General features: G+C 34.9%; 3 protein-coding genes and 1 long non-coding RNA gene across 4 annotated transcripts; 2 read left to right on the top strand and 2 right to left on the bottom strand.

Moving 5' to 3' along the window:
* LOC104763814 (CRM-domain containing factor CFM2, chloroplastic-like) lies at positions 1,007-5,480 on the top strand. The gene is made up of 13 exons (XM_010487195.2): positions 1,007-1,736; positions 1,829-2,312; positions 2,402-2,532; positions 2,653-2,964; positions 3,052-3,208; positions 3,350-3,642; positions 3,786-3,845; positions 3,929-3,985; positions 4,080-4,193; positions 4,306-4,485; positions 4,577-4,778; positions 4,995-5,125; positions 5,222-5,480. The coding sequence occupies exons 1-13, from the start codon at positions 1,029-1,031 to the stop codon at positions 5,429-5,431; spliced, it is 3,039 nt and encodes a 1,012-aa protein (XP_010485497.1). The 5' UTR covers positions 1,007-1,028; the 3' UTR covers positions 5,432-5,480.
* LOC104763815 (rop guanine nucleotide exchange factor 6-like) lies at positions 7,258-9,360 on the bottom strand. Its single transcript, XM_010487198.2, has 5 exons — positions 8,998-9,360; positions 8,836-8,910; positions 8,448-8,729; positions 7,994-8,359; positions 7,258-7,904 (listed from the first exon to the last, which is right to left on the bottom strand). Exons 1-5 carry the CDS (start codon positions 9,094-9,096, stop codon positions 7,413-7,415), a joined length of 1,314 nt encoding a protein of 437 aa, XP_010485500.1. The 5' UTR covers positions 9,097-9,360; the 3' UTR covers positions 7,258-7,412.
* LOC104763816 lies at positions 10,531-13,559 on the bottom strand. The gene is made up of 6 exons (XR_763698.2): positions 13,407-13,559; positions 12,988-13,042; positions 12,532-12,599; positions 11,405-12,045; positions 11,006-11,327; positions 10,531-10,926 (listed from the first exon to the last, which is right to left on the bottom strand). It is a non-coding gene; the product is annotated as an uncharacterized LOC104763816 (long non-coding RNA).
* LOC104763813 (probable DNA-directed RNA polymerase subunit delta) lies at positions 15,391-15,782 on the top strand. Its single transcript, XM_019241207.1, has 2 exons — positions 15,391-15,570; positions 15,674-15,782. The coding sequence occupies exons 1-2, from the start codon at positions 15,394-15,396 to the stop codon at positions 15,767-15,769; spliced, it is 273 nt and encodes a 90-aa protein (XP_019096752.1). The 5' UTR covers positions 15,391-15,393; the 3' UTR covers positions 15,770-15,782.

Here is a 20,719-nt window from a genome sequence, read left to right as displayed (position 1 = left end):
GGTTTTGTTCTGTTTTGTTGTATCATACAAGTATGAATTCGTATTTCGTTTCTTTGATATATAATGTTTTCGTTTCTGTTTTCCTTTGTTGTTCTCTGATTACAATCTCTAGTAAAAAAACAATCTTAAGTAAAAAATCAAAAAAAAAATCCATCTAAACGGGTCTAAACGGGCCAGATAAATGGGCAAGGTCTAAACGAGTACAGGGTCTAAATGGGCAGGATATAAACGGATAAAGTATAAACGGGTCCAAAACGGGCAGGACTTAAATGGGCAGGGTCTAAATGGGCAGGGTAGTCCCATTTTAACATCCCTAGCTTGGGGATATGGTGCCTGTGTATCAGCAGCAGCAGCAACCATTAATGATAATACTTCCCAAAACCTCCTTACCCGATCGAATTTTCCCGCCATTCCCAAGTCCCAAAACCCTAATTTCGCGATGCAATGTCCGTCGGGCGAACTCTTTCGTCGTCCGTAGCTCCTCCTCCTCCTCTGATCGGGNAACTCTTAACTTTAACAGGTAACATAGAGAACAACTATGACATTGGCACAACAACATGTACTTCAGAAGAATGTTCAAGATCAGGAGATTCTATCATGCATTGAATATGTTGTTTCTAGTGTGGTCTTGTTCTGTTTCATTATACTCTTTCTAGTAGTTTTAGTGGATGATGATCCGAATTGGTTTGTTTGGTACTAGTAGGTTTTGTTCTGTTTTGTTGTATCATACAAGTATGAATTCGTATTTCGTTTCTTTGATATATAATGTTTTCGTTTCTGTTTTCCTTTGTTGTTCTCTGATTACAATCTCTAGTAAAAAAACAATCTTAAGTAAAAAATCAAAAAAAAAATCCATCTAAACGGGTCTAAACGGGCCAGATAAATGGGCAAGGTCTAAACGAGTACAGGGTCTAAATGGGCAGGATATAAACGGATAAAGTATAAACGGGTCCAAAACGGGCAGGACTTAAATGGGCAGGGTCTAAATGGGCAGGGTAGTCCCATTTTAACATCCCTAGCTTGGGGATATGGTGCCTGTGTATCAGCAGCAGCAGCAACCATTAATGATAATACTTCCCAAAACCTCCTTACCCGATCGAATTTTCCCGCCATTCCCAAGTCCCAAAACCCTAATTTCGCGATGCAATGTCCGTCGGGCGAACTCTTTCGTCGTCCGTAGCTCCTCCTCCTCCTCTGATCGGGGGAAGACGCTTCCTCAATCCGCAATCCAGAGAATCGCTGAGAAGCTTCGTAGCCTTGGATTCGTTGAAGAGAGTCATGATTCGTCGCCGGCGGCTACCGGAGAAGAATATGGTAAAAATTCACCAGGAGAGATATTCGTTCCGTTGCCTAAGCAGCTTCCGATTCACCGGGTCGGCCACACGATTGACACGAGCTGGAGCACGCCTAGCTACCCGGTTCCGAAGCCCGGGTCGGGTACTGCCATTTCCAGGTACCATGAGTTGAAGAGAGTGTGGAAGAAGGAAACGGAGATTGAAAGGAAGAAGGAGATGAAGGTTCCCTCGTTGGCGGAACTGACATTGCCGGCGGCGGAGCTGAGGCGGTTGAGGTCGGAGGGGATTAGGTTGACGAAGAAGCTGAAGATCGGAAAGGCTGGGATTACGGAAGGGATCGTGAATGGGATTCATGAGAGATGGAGGACCACGGAGGTTGTCAAGATTTTCTGCGAAGATATTTCCAGAATGAACATGAAACGTACTCATGACGTCTTGGAGGTTCGCTAACGTTTTACATGAGACGTCTCTAGTTTTGATTTTTTTTTTTCTATGAGTTTGGATGGTAACATTTATGTTCATATCTCTCTCAGACGAAAACTGGAGGCTTGGTCATTTGGAGGTCTGGAAGCAAGATTTTGTTGTATAGAGGGGTAAATTATCAGTATCCTTATTTTGTATCTGATCGGGATTTGGCACATGATTCTTCTTCCGTGGAATCTGCTTCAGGAGCATCATCTATCGATAGTAGAGAGAAACAGAGTATTGCAGATAAAACGGTTAAGCCCCTGTTAATTCAAGGCGTTGGTTCCCCGGATAAGGTTCGGTTTCAATTACCCGGGGAAGTTCAGTTAGTAGAAGAAGCAGACCAATTGCTAGAAGGATTAGGTCCAAGATACACTGACTGGTGGGCATATGATCCCCTTCCAGTAGATGGTGATCTTCTGCCAGCCGTAGTACCTGACTACAGGAGACCATTTCGCCTTCTTCCATATGGCCTGAGTCCGAAACTAACTGATGATGAAATGACCACTATAAGGAGACTTGGTAGACCACTCCCTTGCCATTTTGCTTTAGGTGAGCTTGTTTTCATCTGATTTTAGCTTACTTTTTTAGACACTGAAGATTGTTAACTTATTCTGGCTTACCTTTTCTGAGACGTCTAGGTAGAAATAGAAATTTGCAGGGACTAGCTGTTGCAATTGTCAAACTTTGGGAGAAATGTGAGCTTGCCAAGATAGCAGTGAAGAGAGGAGTGCAGAACACTAATAGCGAGCTGATGGCCGAAGAGCTAAAGGTTGCTGGTTTTACTTTAAATGATCAAACTGTTTGCAAACAATAGGAAATTATGCCCTTTGGCGCCCCATATAACTGAAGATTTCTATTGATGAGACAAAAAAAATATATTCTGTCGCAGTGGTTGACTGGAGGGACTTTGATATCTCGGGATAAAGATTTCATTGTCTTGTACAGAGGAAAGGATTTCCTCCCATTTGCAGTTTCTTCTGCAATAGAAGAGAGGAGAAGGCAAACCATGAGCATGGAGAAATCAAGTGCGCATGTTAATAAGATGACTGAAAATGAAGAGGAAATAAAGCCTCGGGATGCTACAGACGACACTGAACTAGAAGCTGATAAGAAGGATCATCTACAAACCCATCGAATGAAACCAAGACAGCTGAAATCTCCTGAGGAAATCCTTGAAAAAACTAGTATCAAGTTGTCCATGGTATATACCCTAATAGACGTTTTATACTAGAAAACATTGGTGGTTTGTGGGACCTTTTTAGTTGTTAATGGTTAGTTTGCTCTTTAGGCGTTAGAAAAGAAAGCAAAGGCAGAAAAAATTCTGGCGGAGCTGGAGAGTAGAGAGAGTCCTCAACAGTCTGATATCGACAAGGAGGGTATTACTGATGATGAAAAGTACATGCTACGAAAAATTGGCTTAAAAATGAAGCCTTTCCTTTTACTAGGTAATTGGCTTAAATATTCAAAGCAGTTTGTTTCCGTCTTTCATGTATATATCTGTGGTAAATGAGTAACTTTCATGGACTTCTTTCTTTGACGTCTTATTTGTAAAGTCCTGTTCTGACTTCTCTTGTTGTGTTCTCAAGGTAGACGAGGCGTCTTTGACGGAACAATAGAGAACATGCATCTTCATTGGAAGTATAGGGAACTTGTGAAGATTATTTGTAATGAACATAGCATTGAAGCTGCTCACGAAGTAGCAGAAATCTTGGAAGCAGAAAGTGGTGGCATACTAGTTGCTGTGGAGATTGTGAGTAAGGGCTATGCAATTATTGTGTATCGTGGAAAGAATTATGAGCGGCCTCCATGTCTACGACCTCAAACACTTCTCAGTAAGAGAGAGGCGCTGAAGCGATCTGTGGAGGCACAACGTCGAAAGGTAAGAAAAAATTATTAATAATCCTTGACATGACGAAAATTTTCTGTAAGATCTTATAAACGGTCTTATCTGGAAAATTCAAATAGATTTTGTAAATTCCTCACGTGATTTTTTTTATCATTTTTCTGTTCAAACTATTGCAGTCATTGAAACTGCATGTGCTGAAACTTTCGAACAACATTGATGAATTGAACCGTCAGTTGGTAAGTCATACGTGTCGCTCAGCTTGATTTTTTAAACAATCTATAAAAGATGGTCGTAACATTTGAATGCTGGTTGAGCGTAGGTCGAGGACAGTGTGACCAATGAAACATGGTCAGATGAGGAATCAAGTATCAAAGTGGTAAATTATTTACAGTTTCAGTATACTCATACCAGTTCTTGATGCTACATTTATGCTTCTTTGATCTTCTCAGTTCTCCATATTTTTAATGTAGGTCCAAGAAGAAACAGAAAATCAGCTTACTGAACCGGAGAAATCAAGAGAAGAAATTGAACTCGGCTATTCTTCTGACTTGTCAGTTTCTTCCTCTGGTGAAGAAAAGTGGGAGGTAAGTTTCTTAGCGCCTAGCTTCAAGTACACTACTTGAAAATCAATAAATTCTCTGGATTACTAAAATCTGAGCCTGAATTCTGAGACTGTGTTGGTGAATATATTCTAAGGATGACAGTGAAGGTGAAGTAGACACATATACTACGAGCAGTCATGAGCATCAAGAAGATGAATCTAAATCTTGCTTGTCTGAGAGACATGAGGACAACTCTCTCGATTCAATTGCAAATATATCTGTGCTTGCGGAGAGCGGTTCTGCCAAGGCTTCTTCTTTTCATGATAGATCCATTGTAATGTCTAAAACTCGTCTCTTTCCACTTTGTCTCTCTATGTGTAGATATATATAATTAATTACCTTTTTTTTTTGGTTGCTGATTTTAGCCGGGAAAAAGCTACCTGAATGCTGAGAGAAAGGTACCTAAAAAAGAACTGGGATCATCAAGTAGAGGTGGCTCACGAATCTCAGCTCTGACAGAGAGAAAAAACGAAAATGATGGGTTGGTCACAGATCTCTCCAATAGAGAAAGGCTCATTCTGAGAAAACAAGCCCTTAAGATGAAGAAGCGCCCATCCTTTGCAGTAGGTGAGTGTTACTATCTCTTATACTCTTTGCTGCTAAGAAACCACCTCATATCTCAATTCCTATACTTTCTCCCCCCCCATGAAGTTCATTAAATAAACACCCTCCGTGTCTTTTGCATCATCATCAATGGCTGTAAGTTGTAGGAGGTAGACATGGAACCATAATATGTAGTTACAGTTGTTGAGAATGACTGTTATTCTCCCTTTCAATTTGTAGGAAGAAGCAACGTAGTAACCGGTTTAGCAAAAACACTGAAGATGCATTTTCAGAAAAACCATCTAGCAATCGTAAACGTCAAAGGGAGAGCCGAGGGAACATCAGTGCAAGAAGTCATCGCAAAGCTCAAGGTCAGTTCATAACCACACTATATAAACATAAAAGTAACCAGTGTTTCTGGTCTTCGTATGAATAGTTAGTTTGGTGTTGAATTGTTGATTCTGCAGGAAGAAACAGGAGCACTTTTGGTGTCGCAGGAGCCAAGTAAAGTAATACTTTACAGAGGTTGGGGTGCAGAAGAAGAACTGAAAACCTTCTACCCAAATAACAATGTCAAAAACTCCATAAATCTAACATCATCAAAAAGCTTTGTTGATGATCCTCCTCCTGTATCTCCTGCACTCATTGAAGCCATAAGACTTGAGTGTGGATTGTAATAACGTTTTAATTATTAGATGTAAAAATGATATACAGTAATTTCTTCTATTAGCTTTGCCAAAAGAAAAAAAAAAAAAAACGAAACGTGAAGAAAAAAGTGAAGAGCGTTCGTTCAAGTTTGAACAGTTGAACTAATGGGACAAGAAACTCCACGCGCCCCGGTTTCCAAAACTTTAGAAAATACCCAAATTTGGTGGACTATATAACCCTCGATTTTTGGGTGGTGGTGATAGCGCGCTAATTATGCGCGTGGTTAAAGAGTCCACGTTTGTAGAACAGATTTATAAGGCTATGAAGAGAATCATCCAAAAAGAAGTAAATGAAGACAATCTATAGATTTCTCTAAAAACTCGTAATGAAGACAATCTTCACAGTTTGAACCAACAAAGGGTGAATTAGGTGTATAACCAGAAAAAAAAACTATAAAAGAATATAGCATGTTATTTGAAAAAATTAAGAATATAACATAGAGGGTAAATAAAATTATCATTTTAGTGTTGGTTTGGTGGTGGTGATGATAATGGGGCGGTGGCTGGCTGGAGGGAAGGTGGCCGGAGGTGGGCAGGAGTGGTGGCCGGCAATCGGAAGTGGCCGTGGAAGAGATGGTGATGGTTAGAAAAAGAAAAGAAAAAAAAAAGGCAAAAACTGTCATTAATACATAAATATACAAATTAGTTAGTGAATTATAGATTTTTTTTTGGTTATAGAACCCAATTCCCCAAACTCGTAATTGGGACTTGGGAGAGAGATAGAGAGAGATTTCTGGTTACTGAAAATGTGTAAAATACTGAAAATAATACAATTAATTAGATGTATAAAGTTGAATTTTAAAGGGAAAATTATAAATAAAGGATATTTTTCTAAAAATTTGGCCATCTATACTTTTTTTTAAGATTGTCAATTATGACGAAAATGCTCCTACTAATAGAAATAGTAAAGTTTTTAGGAGTTTGAACCAATAAACAAATAGAAAAACCATGTTAGTATACAACTGTGTAAAAAAAAAATTTTTTAAAAATGTTTTGGATGTCAAAAATCAGTTTGTAATTTGCTGATTTCTGGTCTAAATTGTTTAGAATAGACTTTCTACGATTTTTTCTCTTTCTGAAACATTTAGATTGTTCATTCTACAGTTTGTACATGTTCTACGAAGTTTAGACGGAAAATTTGTTCTAAAAATTTCAGATTCTGAATTTTGTATGTTCTACAAAATTTAGAATATGAATTCTACGTTTTTCTTCATTCTACTTCAATTCAGAATTCGTTTTCTACGTTTTACCCTATATACTAAAAGAAGTAGAAGATATATCATAGAAATTTTAGAATTTGTAATCTGTAAACCTTAGAATACCCTTAAAATAGAAAGAAAATAAATTAAATAAGGAAAGTGAATATTTTTTAAATATTCTTAATTTATGGTTAAGATTTCGTAATTATTGTTTAGATTTGTTCTAATAAATTTTAGAATACATATTCTAAATTATTTAGAAGCTAAACAAATTAAGAAAAATCACTATAACTAATTAATTAATTTTATTTGACAGCACACTAAGGATTTATTGTGGAAGCTCTTTGTTGGTTGTCTCATCAGTTAAGAACTGTTCTTTTTCTCACACAATTGGATATCTCAAGTTCCTTGTTGAATTGTGATTCATAGGTTGAAATCAACATGTCAGTATTACTCCCACCTCTATGAGTTCATCTTCAAGTTGTTTATAATAAGTGTATCCATAATATATCAAAGATAAGTAAAGCTCCTCTGTTTCAGTTAAAGATCAATCCAATGGACTTGATCGGATGGCTTGAGTTATAACAACTATCAAAATCACTTCAAAATATATAACATATGTCATTCAAATAGCAACATCAAGTGTACGTAGATCAAATGACAAGAGATACTAGAAAATAAAAGATTTAAATAAGCTTTTAACTCGATGATAACTAACATAATGAAAAAATTCTAATTCCTTAGTTTAAAACTCAACCCCGGAGATAATTAGCCAATGCTTTCTTTGGACCAAACCCACAACGTTCTCTAATGTTCCTCCCAGAGAGAAACGGAGCTCTTTCTCCTCTTCCTCCGTTGATGGGGCTTATCAACGGCATTGGTGAATAACTTGGAGTTGATGCTGAGAATGATGGAGTTCTGTACGGAGTTGACGTGCCTGAGAATGACACAGAGAACAACGATGGAGCAGAAAGTTTCTTCCTTAGAGAGCCTGAGCCACCATTAGCTGATTCTTTAGACAACAATCTCAACTTGTCTGAACAAGAACCATCATCACCATCTTCTTTGCCACCATTAGCTGATTCTTTAGACAACAATCTCAACTTGTCTGAACAAGAACCATCATCACCATCTTCTTTGCTAATGTCGTCCATAAACAACACTTCCTCTATGCGTACGCCAATGCTATATGCCAAACTCTCTAATACCCTTGAGTAGCTCTCAAGTATAGACTTCCCTACATCCTGCAAAGAGTTTCACAAAGTTCAATACTTTTGTAAGGATAAGGTTTAAAATTGTATGGTGTGTGAAGTGAAAAGGTAATGAATCAAACCTTGTTGTATTGGATCTTGCTTGTGTCTAAAGCTGTCTGTCTAAGTCCCGGGAAACGCTGCTTGAGTCGGATCAATAAGCTTTCGGCTCTCTCCGCAAATAGTTCCCTTTTGTCACCATCGCTTTGATGCATCATCATCTCTTTCACTATCATCCCCCATCTTGTACTTGTGGATCTATACAGAGAAATCATATGCCTTGAGTGAGCTCTTCGCCTCCAAACGTGTATAGATGCTTCTACTCGATTCACCATCTCTACAACCGCGTGCTCAGATGAAAGATCTATTGACTCAAGCAAGTGATCCGCTGTGAAGTTATCTGATGTGATGTTTCTATATAGAAAATCACTAAGGCATGATCTCCCGTTCTGCAAAACAAGAACAATTCAGCTAAAAGAATTTGTATATTCAACAACATGAGAGATTTTTGGCTTTGTGTTAAAAAGTTTTATTAACCTTTGGTAGAGCTTCAAGGTATGATTGTGGAACCTCCATATCAGCTAAAGCAATGCTGTTGATTGACATACAAGATTTCAAGATCTGGTTAGTGAATTCACGAGTGTGGTCCAGTTTCTTCCTAGATTGTTCGGTAAGTCCATCGGATGGCACACGCGGCAGTGGAAGCCACCATTTGTCTCCGTCTTCACGGAAAGAGTTAGACCTTACAGATTCCACAGCTACAATCCCTTGATCAACGTACCAGAACTCTGTTGTTTCTCCAAAACTATCTAATATTTCCTAAAAGACGTCCAAAAACAGAACAACTCTATTAAAAATCTCACATTTTAAACCAATTTGAAAGCAGTCCACATGAGAGAACAAGAATGAAGGATCAGATTCTTACAATAAGCATATTGTCTAGCTTCCGTAGAGCAGGAAGACAAGTAAAGAGATCTGATCTTGGTCTGCAATTCATCACCTTACAATCCACCAAAACATCAATGAAACAAAACACAATCTACATGGACTTAAATCTCACTAAAAAGTGTAGACTCGAGTCAATTACCTCAATCTTGTTTCCATTGGGAACGTTCTGGAAGGAAGGTACCAATTCAACAATGTGATCACTAACAGACAGAAGAACTTCGATTTCTCTTCTCCACATGGATTTTTTCTCACTTGGGATTGGCTCGAGTCAACAATGTGATCGCCTATGTGATCACGGCGGAAGACGGTGAACAAATCGAACCGGCGGAAGATGGTGAAGATGGAGAGATGTCGACGATGGAGAGAGCCGACGGTGAGATGCTGACGATGGTGAGAGACGAGAGATGGTGACGACGAGATGGTGACGACGGTGAGATACGGCGGAAGGGTTTTTCTCGATTAACCTTATCAGAAATTTCTCAATCCCTTTTGTTTTCTTACTTTGTCGGGACAAAGTCACAATTTCTTTATTTTCTGAAGATCCATTACGGAAAATTAGGCCCACTAGATTGACATAATAATTTTACTTATTTTCTCAATTTTTCTTAATTCGATTTAATTTTACTATTTTTAAAATTTTAGGAGACAAAAAATCAACAAATTTAATCAGAAAATATAAGTAAGGGTATAATTGGCTATTTTTATATCCTAAATCCTATTTAACCAAACTTTTTAAAAAAAAGTGTAGATGGCCAAATTTTTGAAAAAATATCCTTTATTTATAATTTTCCCAATTTTAAATTAGGGGTAGGCAAAAAAACCGAAATCCTAAAAACCGAACCGAACCAAACCGAAATAAATGGTTTGGTTTGGTTATGGTTAAGTTTAAAAATCCGTTTGATTTTTATTTGAATTAACCATTTGGTTTAGGTTTGGTCTGGTTAAAAACCGTAAAACCGAATGGTTTTTTATAAAACTTTAGGATAATTAGATATAATAAGTTTTTCAACTTATAAATTTATATTGTATAACAATATCAGTAGTTTTTCTTTATTGATCTCCAAGTTTTTATTTTGGTTTTTTTCTAGTTTTCTTTTTCAATAGGCTTTACTTTTTAAAAATTTAAATTTCAATTAAGTATTTGGGTTTACAAAACTATATTTGGATTTTCTTTTTTTTTTGAATTATGTTTAGGTTTTACTGTTATGCTTATTTTTTAGTTATGTATCAACTATCTATTTTTTAAAGTATGGAATAACCGTTAAAAACCGGGACTAAACCGAAACCAAACAAACCGTTATACATATGGTTTTTATATGGTTTCATTTTTGATAAAACCGAAAAAACTGAACCGTAATCAAAGCGAATTACATATGATTTTTATATGGTTCAATTTTTATAAAACCAAAGAAACCGTAAATCGAAAAAACCGAACTGAAACCAAACCGAAAAACTGAACGTCCACCCCTATTTTAAATCAAGAAAAGAGAGAAAGACTGGGACATTTTGCAAGTTTTGAGATTCTTCTTATTAAACAAGTATTGCTTTTTTTTTATTAGTATAATTTTTTGTTTTTATTTTTAGAATCAAATTACCTTATAGGAAGTTAATGATATATTTTATTATGCTAATTATAAAAATCGAATTATATTTTATAGTGAGGGTGAAGATGTAATTATTAGAGGGAATTCAATTATGCGGGAAATAGTATTAATATCTCAAGCTCACAAAGTAAAGATAAAGTAAAAACCCTCAATGGCATGAACATAAAACTTGAGGAGGACGCTGAGAAACAAGGAAAAAAAAAAGAACATTCACCAACGACAGTTGAAGAAATGTGGTAAAGCTGTCGACTTGAGAAAAAGAAGGTTTCCGCAAGGAAAAACCAGAACAAGAGTCTGCAACATATGAAGAGGAAGACTCTATTTCAACTATAGTACTTTGTCTTGAACTCTTTAAAAGCTGCATCTTGCATTAAACCGAATTCCATATAGACAATTTTCAGCAATGTAGGAAATCTCCCACTGTAATATTCCAGCATTCCTTCAAGTGTCCCACTATAAATTGCCTGCGACAAACATAAAATTCAACATAAACTTGTGTGTATTATGGTTTTGAATGATATTTGTGTTTTCTGAGCTGCAAACCTGGATGTTTGGAGAAAGTTCGAAGAAGTGAGTATACTGGTTTCGGAGTAACCTTATCAATGTCCAAACACGTTCAAAATGATTCGGAGGGACTAGGTTTCCTGTTTTCTTTTGATGGTCGTTCTTCATGTGAGTGACAACCCGAGAATCAATCATCTTCTCCCAGTTACAATGTCTTCCTACAATCTGCATAAGATTCTGTTGCATCTGACTTAACATAAATGGACCAGTTTTTCTCACTTGTCATCGGTAACCTTACACAACTGCCTTCTCGAATAGTTCTGCTTCTGTTCCGCAGGTTGAAAATCCGTCTCAGACTTGCCTGCACAAAGAAACACATATTCAAGAACAACCAAAAACAAAAATTCATAATATTCAATAAAAAAAAAAACAACTTACATATTTTTTTGAGTTTAGATCTCTCTTTAGAGTTCAACTTGCTATCTTCGGTGAAGCAGAAGTTGGCAATCTTTGCACTCATAGATTTGGTTCCACACACTATAACTATATTTTGTGGCCTCAAATCTCGATGAACAAAACCCATTTGATGAAGATGGGTCAATCCTTTACCAACATCTTTCATCAAATCAACCATCAGACCATCAATATACACTTTGTTAAGCTTCACACGATTCTTCTGGATAAACACATCAAGAGCTTTAGGAGGTTCTAGTGGACTTGTTGTGTCTAGGCTGTAAAGGAAATTCACCAGATTCTCTAAAGTGAAACTCCATCTCTCTTGAGACAGGTACAAATATCTGTCATCTTGATCCAAAGACACCCAATCCAGAATGTTTTGGTGTTTTTCCCAGGCTTCCATCCACTTGTATTCTCTTTCCATTCTTTCTAAGCTCTCATCAGAGATCAACATCCGCTTCACCATCAATTTTTTCCCAGGGTCATAAAACCCTAGGCATGAATCAAAGTTGTCTCCTACTTCCACTGGATCTTTAAAAACAAAGAGCTTCGTCCCAACCTTAATCCACTGATTTTTTGCTTGTTTGTAACTCGTTGAGAACATGTTGATATGATCTGATCAACTGGAAAGGAGAACCATAATTAGATTATACTATTCACAAGATGCGGAGACAAATACATTACTTATTTCTATAGAAATCGAGGACAGTCACAGCTAAGTTAACATGAAGGATGGGTTGCAGCAGTATAAACAATAAACCACAATTTCCCGTAATTCAATAAAATCAAGAAAGCTGAATACTTTATTCGAAACCCTAAATCCTAACCTCGGTTAACAATTCCCTAAACCCTCTTTAAAAATCGAAGTAAACACTAAAGCTAAACATGTTCCAAAGCAAACATGAGACAAAGCAAACATGAGACAATGATATAAATAACAGAAACAACTAACACAACTAGATAAACGGACACTTGGTCACAAGCTCTACACAACAGAAACAACTAACACAACTAGATAAACGGACACTTGGTCACAAGCTCATCATCGAATACAAGCACACATAACAAGCACATCATGATCGAATAAACACAAGCACAAATAACAATACCTTGGTCAGGGGCCTTGAAGCTGAAGATAGACTTGTAACAGTGTATCAACCGTAGCAGTGATCAGGACCTGAAACCAATACACACAAACTTGTAAGGAACGTAACCAAAACAATCAAACAGAAATATGAAAACTCAGAAGTAAACACTTTAAAACCATTAAAACCACCAAAAACCCTTAGTAGAAACTAAACTCAAATCTAAAACCTACAAATCGAAACTGAAATCACCATTAAAATCATCAAGCGTGTATAAAGAACATTACATATACTCATCACAAATAGTCAAACACTACTGGATCTAGACTATGAGGTTAATAAACTCTGAAAAGAGTAACACTTGGTCACAAGCTCTACTTAAAAAGCACACATACAACTATACAAGCAGCTTGTAACAAGCTCATCAAGTCATCATTATCGAATACAAGCACACATAACAAGCTCATCAAGTCATCATACCTTGACAGAATTTTGGTCAGGAGCCTTGAAGCAGTGTATCAACCGTAGCAGTGACCTGAAACCAATACACACAAACTTGTAAGGAGCGTAACCAAAACAATCAAAAACTCAGAAGTAAAACCACCAAAAACCCTTAGTAGAAACTAAACTCAAATCTAAAACCTTTCCAATCAAAATCTGAGGAACATCACAATAACTCAACAATCGAAGTAAACAATGAACTCAAGGAGACTCGAACACATAACAAGCTCATCATAATCGAATACTGACACTACTTGAGTAGAAAGAGGAACATCACATTAACTCAACAAGCGTGTTTGAACATTACATATACTCTAATCGTTTCGTGAACAAATAGTCAAACACTACTGGATCTAGACTATGAGGTTAATAAACTCTAAAAGAGTAACACTACTCACCGATTTCTCAGCACAAATTTGATGAGGAAGAAGAGGATAATGAAGAGAATCAGAGGAAGAAGAAGATGATGAAGAGAATCAGAGGAAGAAGAAGATAGAGAGAAAGAGGAAGAAGACTCGCGACTCGCGAGACGGCAAGAGAGAGAAAGAGATAGAAACCCTAGTTTCGACAAAATGAAAGAAAACAAATTGCCCCCAAATTTTACAATATTACTGGATAGCCCATGTCCAAATGAGTTTGGCCCATTTATCAGTGGACTAATATGGTTTTAGGTCCATTTGACCGTTTTAAATTTGGTAATAACTAAAACCAGTCCAAATTAATTTGAACACGGACAGCCGATGGACTTAGAGACCAATTGACATCCCTAGATTCGATATGGAACGCCTAAATCCCTAATTGCTCCGAACAAGAGTCAAAGGGGCAGAAACGTTATACATACTTGTGATTTCAGAAATTTTGAAGAAAATCCCACACAAGGGTTTGTCTTGTCGAGAGATTCAGATACGGAACCTTAAAAAAGCTTGAATTGAAACTTGACCCGCAAAAAGAGCAATAAAGGGAGTAAAGGGTTCGACGTGCGTTCGATGAAACGAAGAATTGAGGAAATTGAAAGAATTTGACACACAGACACACACACAAAAAACGAAATTTTGTTCTCTCGAGAGAAAAACGATCTTTTTGAAAGAGAAAGGGCACAGAGCTACGATCGATTTCTCCGAGACTCGGATTGGGGATGTAGTTGGAATCGCCGAATGGTCGTTCTAAAGACGAAACGATGCGTTTTGGTCTTAAGATCTATAATAGGCCCACTAAGAATAGCAATCCGGCCTATGTATCCTAATATGTCTTATGTTATTTTATTTTTTTCTGTCCAACCAAAAGTTTATGTCTATGTTACTTTTTAATGTATTTTTCTAATATCGAACATAGAAATTTAGTGTATTTTTCTAATATCGAATTTCCAACTCATGACTTTTAAGACGCGATTTATTTGGACGGTACAGAAACGTTATTTTATCGAATGTTCAAATCATTTAGATAAATAACAACGAACCAGAAACAGTATATATATATATATATATATATATATATTTTATATATATAGCAACTCATTGAAAATATATTGTAAATGATGATCTAGTAATCAATTATAATTTGAGTTTCATACACTTCGCTAGAAAAAAAAATATATATATATATATATACTTTTCCCATAGTTATGTCTTCAAACTAATTTTTTAATATATAAATGAACTACATAAGGGAATCGGGTTTAACAATAATATCCGACAAAAACTATGTAATATATATATATATTTTCAAAAAAAAAAAAAAAAACTATGTAATATATAATTATTAGCTATATGAGGGAATCAGGTTTAAGTTACAATGATATCGAAGAAAAATATATATATATATTCTATTGTGGAATTAATTAGGACGCTTTGGCTAAATTTTTGTGAAAGTTTGTACATGCTATCACTTTTTCGGTTTTCTTTGTTATGTATTTCGATCATTTTATATGAATAATGTTTCATCATGTGTTCATACCCCATCATAAATCGTAAGTTCAATCTTCTACACTCTACAACAACTTCCAATGCAAAAACCACAATTCACAGCTCCATAAGAACCATAACAATACTGCAAACTGCAAAGTAAAGTCTATATATATCGATGTTCTAAGTATATATTAAAAACCCTCATTAATTAATGACTGTCTTGATCGTTCACTAATCACTAGCTAGTAGTATAATATGATACTAAAAACTAGTAGTATAGTTAGTATGATACTAAAGTTTTTATTTTATTTGGTTGAGCAGCTACGAGACATGAAAGGTGACGTCAATGATAGTGGGGACGACGTCATGTGAGGACGAGAATACTGGAGTTGACCAGTGCTTATCGTTTGGAAAGATGGCTCCGATCATTGAGAAGAAGATAAGGATGATAAGAAGAAGAAGGAGAAGGAGAAGGCGAAGGATGAGGGTAATAATGAGGACAGAGGAAGAGAGTGATACTGACAAGAAGCTAAAGCTTGCTTCTTTGGATGATGATGCTGACTCTGAAGAGGTATCAGAGGAGGAGGTAGAAGAAGAAGAAGAAGATACCGATGAGGACGATGAAGGTATCTATGAAGACGATGGACCAGAAATTCCGGTATAATTTTCGATTCATATGTCCTTGTTGGTTCTTGTTCTGGTTTTATATATAATGAATGATGTTCTCATGTTGCGAATTTGGTGTTGATGATGGTCTGTAGGAAGAGAACATACCGACTATCCCAGAAGAAACTCCCAGACTTGCTATCGTTAACATGGATTGGAAACATGTCTCTGTAAGTGTTCTCCATCCTTGATGTATTGTTTCGAATTGGCCTTCTTTAGTGTTTGTATCTTTGCTATGGTTGTGGAACTAATCTAATGAGTGGGAATGGTTACTAAAGGATAAAGCTTTTTGCTCGATAAATTAGAGCTTGTTTGTTTCTTTCCGTTGTTTAGAGTTTAGTGTTCTGTAAGTTTTTGCAGTTGTGCTTTTGGCTGATATCTTTTATTTGGTACTTAGGCCAAAGTCTTGTACGTTGTTTTGAATTCGTTTCTGCCAAAAGATGGGCGCATTTTGCCTGTGGCTGTCTATCCATCTGAGTTTGGGCTTCAGCGAATGAAAGAGGAGGAAATTCACGGGACGAGACAAAAAGAATGGAGATGGTGATGATGATGATGATGAAGATGAAGAGGAGGAAGATGAGGATGTGATCTTCTCTGAAGCTTCGGATACCTGAGGCAGAGAACCTTGTAGAAATTCGATTTTCGCAAGTTAGATGACCTTTTCGAGTCAATTCTCTTAGGCTTAAGTTATACTCAAGCTCTTCGCCATGCAAAGCCATTAGAACTGAATATTTTGCTATGAAAGAGTAGGGGCAAAGAGCAACGGAGGATTGTGAGAGGGAGGAAATGTACCTTTGAATGTTAAAGGCATCGTTGAGTTTTTTTTGGTTTTTTATTATCACTTAAGATATTGACTTGCTTTGTAGTTTTCTGACTCATCTTTAATTTTGTTTCGTTATATAGGGTATTTCAATATAATATCTCTTGAAAAATATTATAAGATAATTATATGTTGAACTATCATTGGATGACTTAGATATGATAAAATCTCACAATAAAGTTTAACTTTCCTGTCTAATCCATATATAGGAAACATATTCACTTGGCATGTTCCAATTTTTCCTCGAAAGGTTATGATCTATGTTAGTTCTGGTTTCTTTTTCATGTTTTAATTTGTATAGTGACAGTTAAAACTTCAAGTATGGAACTGATTAGTCTGACAAGATTGATTGATTTAACATGTTTGCCTATTTTTCACTGTTATCAAATTGGCTGAAAAAAAAATTGCAAATAGAAAAATTTATAATTTTACATGTGTGAAAATTTTATTTAATCTTATAATTAACATGTCTGAATTTTTAAAAAACTTATATATAAAGAGAAGAAAAGGAATATGTATGTACATAGTCCCAACTCATAGATGATAGTCTGTTATTGCTGTCTTTATTATAAACATTAATATTCTCGAATCTCGAATCTCGACTATATACTATTTATGAGCTACGGATGAGTTGAAAGTTATGGCAGCTGGTTCTATTCACTTATGAGTTAGTCCGGGTTGATACGCGAAGTTGATGTTTATAGTCTCATTTATGAGTGTGTGAGATATAGTGAATAAGATGTTTATCGTTCATATCATAGTCTCCTACCTATATATCCACATATCTGAAATTCACCGCAAAAGAATAATATGAAAATGACATATCTATCATTCATTGATTGATGCCTAACCTTTTTTGTAACAGCTTCTCTTCTTTAGCTGAAACCTCTAACGCTGTCCATATGTATGTTTGGACGTCAATTTCATGTTTTAGGTACTAAGAGAATCAACTATGTATGAAGTGAATTACATGTAAACAACATTTTAAACTATGTGATATTTGATAGAGCAATACGTTTTATCAGACGAAGAATCCAAAACAGACTATCATTATACAAAAGATATATTAATAATTTAGTATGAATTGAACAAGCACTCTTAGACTAAATGCAGTTTAGTGGACCGTTTTTTCATGCAGAGTTTTATTAGTGGACCGTTTTTTCATGCAATTAAGGTTTGCAATATACTTTTTGGGCAAATGTCACAATAGCATCAGAATAATAAATGTATTTCCAAATTTAGCATATTACCTCTAAAGTTTTAAAAATATAATTATATTTTAAAATTGAACAAAAATTCTAAATACTAAACACTACCTCTAAACTCCATTTTCTAAATATAAATAGATAATCCAAACCATGAATTTTTTTTCTGGGTTTTGTAAACATATGTATATGTAAGTATTAGGATTTAATCTGCGGTACACCGCGTGACAATATTTTTAATTTTAAATATTTTAAATTTATATTGTATTTATTTGTTGTTTTATTAATTAAAAAATATAAAATTTTACAGGTATTTGATATAAGTATTCAAAGTATTGGATTTTTGTAGTGTTTTCAAGGTTTTAAACCGTGTGATATATGTATAATCTAGTAATACCTTTATCTCATGGTACACATCTAAAATTGTTTTTTTTATAAAAAAAATTCCACTTAACTCCCTATATAGGATTAATGCCAACCCGTCTCACCAAAATTAAAATAAATTTTTGCGTCAAAAAAATAATCAGAATAAGTTTTTTTTATCAAATTTAATTATGTTAATTGTTTTACCAAATTAGCATACTTATATAGTTTATGATAATTAATAGAAATTTTAATTTTTGGTAATTCTTCAAAAAATAAAAAATAAACCAAATTATATGGGGGTTTTCAACATATTTAGTGTGACATTTTATAATTGGATTTTCGGTTTAGGAAATTTATTAATGTTAATATAATTATGGATATTGTAAACTTTTGCTATGGAAAATCTGTTGTATATCATTTAAATTTGAGAGATTCTATCATCCATAAAAATAGTTTTGGAGATTTAATGGGTTAAAACTTTAATGGATATGGTTGTTTTTGGAAAAATCGGAATGTATAGATGTTGTTAAGATTTTATGGTAATAAATGTAACAAATGTTGGTCAATTTAAGAAAGTTTAGTATTTGAGTTTCTCTGCAATGCTATTTATGGAATTGTTTTAGGAGTTAATGTTGTAAAAAAATAATTAAATAATTAAAACTTAAAGGGTATAAACCAAAATATACTTCAAAAATGTTAATATAGATTGAATGCTTATAATGTTTTAAATCAAAAATATATTAAAATCAATTATAATACAATTAAAATAGTGAACTGCACTATTGTTTTTACCAATCAAATTTAAATTTAAATTAGTTTTGGTATTTAAAATTCAGAAATTAAAATTTTATTTATTAAGAAAAAATGAAAAATGTATAATTATATTTGTTATTAATAAAATAATATGAAATCCGTATCGCAAATTGTTTTTCACCAATCAAATATTATTTTGTACCGCTTATTTTGGAATAACCGCACTTGTCCCGCAAATACATTTGTTCCGCACGTACCGTAGTTGAACCGTACCGCAATATCAAATTTTTTGTCCCGCACTACTAAATCTGCGGTTACCATTCAGACCCTTAGAGAGTTCGATTTGATCACTGATTACACATGGACCGTAATAATAGCCAATGCATATATGGTCAAAATGTCGGCGGTGAATATGTTTGGGTAGTGCAATAAGGCGTTATATATATTTAGGTTATACTGGTGGAAATTATTATCTCATTGAGGCTTTGGAAGTGTGAAGCGAGGACAATGCATTGACCTTCTAATACAATTTCATCCAACTTTAATATGAGTAACCTAATCGATCCGTCGAACAAATAGAAGACTTGACAGAGAAATTTTAGACTTTCAATATTGAGAAGAAAAATTGGGAAAAAGTTTAAAGGTCATATCTAAACGGCTATATCAAAGCCGACCATTGAAAGAGATTTATCATAAATGGTTCTCTTGATTCTTTATCAAAGTAACAAAGAAGTCATCGAAAAAGAGCCTAAGTGTAGGCTTAACGTATCCGATGCCCAATTAGTTTACACTGGGCATTTAGGAAGCCATAAACATGTCCCTTACAACAAGTCACATGTACTAGATTTGATTATGAACATCAATGATAAGATTCCATTCGGATTTGGTTTCGTATTACATCAATAAATCATATAAATAAATGGGAACCAAAATATGCATAACCGAGAAATTTGGATTTTATGTGGTAAGTCTATCAATGAAGTTGATGGTGGGGGGGGGGGAATTTTGGACATAAACTCATTTCTATAGCATTTTTGAGACTTGTTGGATCCTTTCTAAAACATTTTTAAAGCATTTCTAAAGTAATTTTTGAGACTTGCTAAAGCATTTCTAAAGTAAGACCACTAAAGTTAGATCCTTTACAACTTAAAAAGTTAGTTCGTAGACGTAGAGATTAAATTAATTAAGCTTCATAAAATAGCCTTTTCATTTTATTTATAGTTCACGTAGTAAATAAATGTTTAAAACCAACTGATAACTTTTTTTGACAAAGAACAAATGTAAGTTTGTATCCGAAAATGGTTATTGGAATTTGTGTAGAAGAATTGAGATTGAGATATGATGTTGCTATGTTTGGTGGTGCAGAAATTGGCCATGTAATATAGGTTGCATATGTTAATGAAAATAATAAGTAAGTGAATTTGTTTTGATGAATATATAAATTTTTTTTTGGTTGTTGTTGAACAAAACCCATCTCCAAATGCTTCAAACCTTTAGCAACATCTTTAGCAAAAAAGACTAAAATTAAAACGTCTAAAAATGATACATTTGATCTCAAGTTAATTTTAGACGTTTAAAGGTTTTAAACGTCTAATGTATAATTTTGGTTTTGTGAAATCTCAAGTTTGAATAATGTATCATTTAACTAAAGTTAATGTCGGTTTTTTTTTTTGTCATTAGAACAAGTAGTTTGTTTAACACTGTAATTTTTTTTGATACAATGGGTCATTATCTGAAACTTACCGATGACAAGTTTTGATCCAGAGTCTTTACGCTACTGAGGAGAAAAAAATATGTAGGTGGGCAAAAAATGTGTGAAGCCTATACATCTGGTCCGGGCCGGAACTGGGCCCATTACCACTTGATTTATATATGTAGTGACCGACCTATCCGCACTAAAAAAGAAAAAGAACCAAAAAAAACACACACAGAGAAATCCCTACGTACGTCGAAAGAAGAAGAAGATGGCGGATACTCTGCGGCGGATGTTGGAAAGC

This window comes from Camelina sativa, chromosome 19 (genome assembly GCF_000633955.1).
Source record: "Camelina sativa cultivar DH55 chromosome 19, Cs, whole genome shotgun sequence".
Taxonomy (NCBI): Eukaryota; Viridiplantae; Streptophyta; class Magnoliopsida; order Brassicales; family Brassicaceae; genus Camelina; species Camelina sativa.
This window is presented reverse-complemented; position numbering and strand designations above follow the sequence as displayed.